Source organism: Epinephelus fuscoguttatus, linkage group LG23, assembly GCF_011397635.1.
Source record: "Epinephelus fuscoguttatus linkage group LG23, E.fuscoguttatus.final_Chr_v1".
Taxonomy (NCBI): domain Eukaryota; kingdom Metazoa; phylum Chordata; class Actinopteri; order Perciformes; family Serranidae; genus Epinephelus; species Epinephelus fuscoguttatus.
In genome coordinates, this window is record NC_064774.1 from 23,042,777 (window position 1) to 23,049,238 (window position 6,462).

At 41.0% G+C, this 6,462-nt stretch overlaps 1 protein-coding gene across 2 annotated transcripts; it reads left to right on the plus strand.

Moving 5' to 3' along the window:
• The first annotated feature begins 1,738 nt into the window (after window positions 1-1,738).
• gba3 (glucosidase, beta, acid 3) lies at window positions 1,739-6,234 on the plus strand. Of its 2 annotated transcripts, none has more exons than XM_049567935.1 (5): window positions 1,739-1,945; window positions 3,229-3,453; window positions 3,548-4,350; window positions 4,869-4,992; window positions 5,395-6,234. In XM_049567935.1, exons 1-5 carry the CDS (start codon window positions 1,891-1,893, stop codon window positions 5,601-5,603), a joined length of 1,416 nt encoding a protein of 471 aa, XP_049423892.1. In that variant the 5' UTR covers window positions 1,739-1,890; the 3' UTR covers window positions 5,604-6,234. The 2 variants fall into 2 exon arrangements, with proteins under 2 accessions (XP_049423892.1, XP_049423893.1); XM_049567936.1 differs by having other exon boundaries at window positions 3,289-3,453.
• The last annotated feature ends 228 nt before the right edge of the window (window positions 6,235-6,462 follow it).

Here is a 6,462-nt window from a genome sequence, read left to right on the forward strand (position 1 = left end):
AATGCAGGACTTTCAATTGTAATTGGCTATTTTTAGATTGCTGTATTACTATTTCTACTGAAGTAAATTATCTCATTGCTTCCTCTACCACTGCCAACAACTCCAGTTAAATGCTGCTTACGGAAATAAGTAAAAAATCAATCCAGATATACTCTGCATACTATGCATACTAAAACACTCAGAAGTGTTTTTAGATTAAATTTAGATTGTTTTTCTGTATTTTAGTTAATTACACTTTTGAATACAGAAATTTTACAGGACAAAAATGAGTGTTTTTATGCTTCTGTGCAGTTGTTGTCACAGAAGCAGCCTAAAGGACCACATCTTTTCTTTACCCGTGCTTTTCCTCAGTTTGGGTGCCTCTGAACAAGTTCAGTCAGGTTTGCTGTACTCACAATGGCCATGAAAGATTAAGTCACAAAAATCCAATTGTATCTTGTAGCTATGAAGAGAACGTTTAACTGGCAAGGATGGGTTTTTTTGCCCTTTGGCAAACAGTCCATTTCCTTTGTTATGATGAGGTCAAGTGAGTCCCTTCATTCTATAGAAAACTAGAGGATAGCACTGAAGTTATCACAGGCCAGAGAACTTATAGCTTCAGGCTACAGCTTTTGCCTCAACTAGTCTATTGGTTTTCAGGACCTTGGTGCTCTTTAACCTTTTTTGTCTGCATTCAGGACGTCACATAGATTATTCCCACTGGATAGCATAAATCCAGGGGCATAGGTTTTTACTTCTTTCACTAAACTTAATTAATTGACTTCATAAAATATGGCCTCTATAAAATCATATGTACACTTTGTTATATATTAATTACCAGTTGATATTAAGTGATGTCTTGACTGGACAGTGTAAATTTCATACATCCAACAACATTCAATTTGTCTCTCAGCAATTCCCCTCCTGTTAAATTAATTTGCAGATACTTTAGGATCAAACAATGTTAAGAGCTGACATTTTGGGTTGTTTTGACTGGTCAGTGTGAATTTCATACACGTAACAGTCACCTAACCAGGGTAGGCAAAAATCTCTGTCAAATAATGCACCCACATTCTAACTTCAGGCTAGAAATATATGAATGAAATGCAGATAGCCTATTTTGGGTTATTTTAACTTAATAGTTTGGTAAAACTGCATGAAGTACTAAAAAAACACTGAAAAAGAAGAGTTCGCCCTCAGAAATTGGACTACTGAGATTAATCAAGGGACACTTGCTAATTTAGCCTACTGAATTTCCGACCAATTGTCAAAGAAATACAACTTCTCAAACACAAATGACTCTAAGCCTTCATAACTATAGACTTAAGGTCATTTATCACCACTAATGAACCCCACAAAGAAGCTTGTGTCGTTTTTAAACTGTACATTTCCGTAGAAGTTATTAAAATGTCTGGTATTGTCGCTTCAGGCTGTGCGCGCCCCCGCGAGGTGCCTGCAAACCTCGGCGGGCAGACACAACAACTGCAGCCTCGTGTGCTGCTTTCACGTGCTCCTCGGAAGTTTGCATATCCTGCACATCCCAAGTCGTGAGCACAAATTTCAAGGGAAACTCAACATACAGATATCAGTAACTAAAGTAATTTTTAGGTTATTTTGAACGACATGATTCAAGTAGCAAAGCCTGCAAAGCCGGAATCAAGCAAAGAAAATGTATATAATTGCGCTTTGAGTTGGCTTACTCTACAAGATAACCCTCACGTCCCGTAAACGCCACATCTCCAAGTGTTTCCTGGTTCAGAATACTAGGTTCAGGATACTCCACGTTATTACATTATGCGCTAAAATAACCAGTTTAAAGTAAGATTTCTAGTAGACATTCACATTATATCTGTGCAAACCGCAGCAAGACATTAGAACTTATTTGGTTCAGTGTCCTAAAGGTGTACAAACATGTTCCCACGAGACTTCGCGTGGGGAGCGGGAACTGCTGCATATCAAATAGAAGGTATGTAAACACAACCATCACACTGAAATGCGAATCGTTATAGTGGGTGAACTGGACACAATACCACTTACACTCCTGTAGTTGATATAATGAATAGATCAGGGATACTCAGCTCGCTTTGCCAGGGCGCACTTAAAAAAATAAACAATATATATTAGTGTATGTAATAAATTAATTTACAGTTTGAAGCCTGTCGACATCTGTTGTAGTGTGCAGGTGAGGTGTGAACAGGGGCGTTTATACGATTTGAGGACAGTGGGACCTTAGCCCAGGCCTCTGTCAGGGGATCCACCCTGGACACTTGTTTTTGATTTAAAAAAGCATATTTTGAAGTTTTTAATGCACTCTTTAACCTTTTTCACATTGAAAGTATATAAAAAAATCCTATAGTTAATCATTATCTTCACTGTGAATAAGATAATGATTGTCAGCTGAATATCACTGTAATAGACCTACAACAAATACTTCCATCAGAGTGTTGCTTTTGCCAAGACTAGTTCTTTTTTAATTAAATTTATCTATGAATTATTTTATAACAAATGAGCCAAAAGTGCTTATCACTGCTATCACATTCAGTATGACAATAAAGTATGGACTTAATAACTCTGCCCTAGTTTGTGCTGATGTTGCATTATAACTTTTGCTTTATGGCTATTTGGGAGATAGCTAGTTGTCTTATATTTTTTATAAAGTCCAGTCTGTCAGACCAGAATTTAAAAAAAAATGTTGAGTTAAATCCACACCACTCAACAAGCTAAACATCACAGGCCCCATTAAGGTTATATTTATTGAAGAACCTTTGTATTACATTACATTAGATGTCATGGGTCGGGTGTTCATGATATTGTGTCCACTCCCTGCAAATGGCACACACCAAGACACAATGCAGGGGGTAATTTTTTTTCATACTTGAGTAGGCTATGCATTAATGACATGAGGCGTTAAATTATAATCCATACATAACCTTGACCTTTCACCATTGTCATGCCTGACCAACTCATAGACCGTATTCAGTCAAGAGACAATTTTCAATTAGCTCATCCTAATGTAAAGCTGGCCTACTTACAAAAAATCTACAGACCATCATTATTATACAGGGGGACAAATGCAGCAAAGTTAAAACAGCAAATGGTACTAGGGATCAGCCAGAGATACAGTCACAATGAATTCAGTAAAATCCACAGGCACACTTGAAGTCCCAATAGAAACATTACTGTGATTTCTTTAATTTCAACATCCTACATACTTTTATGAAATGAAACAACCTTTGTGTGCGCACCGAGGTGGCTGGCAGGCAGACGGCAAGGGACCGAGTATCTGGGACACGTTTTGTCACGATAAAGGCAGAGTGTTTGGGGAGCAGAATGGAGATGTGGCCTGTAACAGCTACGAGCTGTGGGAGAAGGACCTGGAGTGTATCCAGCAGCTTGGACTGACGCACTATCGTCTGTCGCTCTCCTGGGCCCGCCTCCTGCCTGATGGGACCACACGACGTGTCAATCAAAAAGGTATTTCCATATCCCCAGTGGACCTGTACCATATTAGAACACAATATTTTGCCTTATAACCCATTAAAAAACACATTGTATATGTGTTCAACAGGTGTACAGTACTACAACAAGGTGATTGATGATTTGCTGGCCTGCAATGTATCACCTATGGTCACACTTTACCACTTTGACCTGCCTCAAGCTCTCCAAGATCAAGGTGGCTGGAAATCACCGGATATAGCGACCCTGTTTGACAGCTACGCCAAGTTTTGTTTCCAAACATTTGGTGACCGCGTCAAACTTTGGATCACCATCAACGAACCCTATGTGTGCGCCAAACTGGGCCATGAAGATGGTATCCATGCCCCTGGGTTAAAAGAACCGGGGATTGCTGCCTACCTGGTGGGCCATAACATGCTGCGTGCCCACGCCATGGCCTGGCACAGCTACAACTCAATCTACAGGACAGAGCAGAAGGGGGCGGTGTCTCTGGCCATCAACAGCGACTGGCTTGAGCCGCTACATGCAGGTTACACTGAGGATATCGCCGCCACTGAACGCAACCTTGCATTCACACTAGGGTGGTTTGCCTGGCCTGTGTTTGTAACTGGAGATTATCCAGAAATAATGAGATCTGCCATCAATGCTCAAAGTAAGAAGTTGGGGTACAACGGTAGCTCAAGGCTGCCCAGTTTCTCAAAGGATGAGCCTTCCATTTTGGGCACGGCTGATTTCTTTGCATTGAACTACTATACATCTCGTAAAGTCAAGCCGGGAGAAGGGTGTGGAAAGATGCTATGTATGAAGAGCGACCGGTATACAGAGGAAATTTTGGATCCATCCTGGCCTATCTGTGGTGTGTCCTGGCTCGCTGTCGTGCCCCATGGCTTAAGGAAACTTCTTAAGTACATCAAGGTAAAACTACAACTACAGGTCCATCATTTGGGGTAATGTTCTGTTTCATCTCCCTCAGTCCACATCACTTAAGTATCCCCAAACAAGGCTCAAACACATCCTTTATTTTGAGTGCGAATTCAATCAGCTGAAATGCGAAGCCATTTTTCTTTCTTCTCTTGGCATCAAGCTGAATTGACCGACAACAAGACAAATCGCCTTCAACCAAACGAGTAGAACACCCTGACATTTGTACAGTGTCTTGCTATTGATTTTGTATGTGGTAATCTCCTTTTAACACCTCCAGAAACACATTGATGCTTCATTAGGGCTGTCACATTGAATGAAACAGTTACTTTGCTGAAAGTGTTTGCAATTGCAATTTCCTGCTGTTGTGCCTTGTCACAGGCCATTAGTCTGAGCTTGGCACCGGTGAAATGCAGCTAAACGGCACACTGTGGACCAATCTGTCTCTCCCTGGAATGTCTGACAGCTGAGATGCCTTGTTTGACAATAATATTTGCCCCATGACTTTCCAGGACACTTTCAACCACCCTGCGGTCTACATTACAGAGAACGGCTTCTCTCAGGTGGGGCCGCTGGAGATTGAGGATGCCCAGCGCTCAGAGTTTTACAAGGACACCATCTTGGAAGTGGCGAAAGGTAATGGCTGGTAAATCTACATTGGATATAAGCAAATAGCCATTCGCAGATAGGAGCATGTTCCAAGCCAGCGGGGAAAACAATAGTGAAATATTACGAATAATACTAAATGGTTAAACTGAATTTGGTATAAAAACAGTAATGGTGGAAACAAACATCAGGATGTGCAATAGATTTTTATAGATTCATGAAAACGTTATTTTTATTCATATTATTTTATTCCCAGACCTGAAGGCTCAGGAGTTATTGCCCAAATGTAAAGCATTTGTTTTGGCACCACCATCTGGCCAATCTGTGCAATTTTTATTGCTCTAGGATTCGTAGTGTGCTTGAATTTATTCTTTTCAGATCTACAAAATTAAAGGTCTTTTCTACGCTTTGACTTTCTGTGTTCGCGTATAGCTATACAAGAAGATGGAGTCAACGTCCGTGGATATTTCGCCTGGTCGCTGCTCGACAACTTTGAGTGGGCCGATGGATTCAGTGTTCGTTTCGGATTGTTCCACGTGAACTTCACGGATGCAAAGCTATGCCGAACCATCTACCAGTCTGGACGGGAGTATGCAAAGATGATCTCAAAATACAAATGTGGTCAAGAGGAAAAGAGATGATAAAAATCAGCAGTTTTTGCATTGCTTTCCTGTCTGACTCACACATTCATACAAATTAGATACGCCAATCCAGTTCAGCGAACCAACCAGGCTTCCTTTTATCGTAGATCCAAAGTTTAAAGCACCACTTTTGTGCCTGGGTTTCTTTTCAGTTTAGAAAATGGCCAGGGTGATTTATAGAAAATCTGACTTCAGCAGGGTACACGAGGACATGGCTGAACAGTGTTGATTCAATGGGATGCAAATTAGTATTCTATCCTGCCCAGTTCCCAGTCAGTCTTTACTAGGAGGTTTATGGAGAGTTCCTCACTGAGAGGGCCAAGGCAGCTGTAAGACCAAGCTGCTGCAGAACAAATGCGTGTGAATGCATTGTATTTGTCAGTGATTAATAGCAGTATTAATGGTGGCATCATCTTGAATAACAGCGCTGAATACACACATTCACTTTGGGTGTATAGTGGTGAGATGCATGGTTGCAGTCCATCTACATCTCTAAGATCTCCTCCTCAACCTGTGAGTCGATAAATTAAAAAAAACACAAAAAAACAGCACAATACCGTGCATTGTACTCTGGAAGTTTATTGTACTATCTGGTATTTGAAGTACGAGCGAAAATAAATTACACAGTCCATTTGGTCATCCCTTTTATATTCGACACACACAACTCCTGTACCACCTCACCTATCACACTGGAAAGAACCCATCAAAAACTCACTTATCATAATGCCGCCAGGCTGCATAAAGCACACTCCAGTAGACTCAGAAGGGATGCCAGCTGAAAGCAACAGATGTCCTGCCACAGGAAGAGAGTGTAATGCCATTTGTGTTCCCCGGACAGCTGTGCAAACTCTCTACTTAA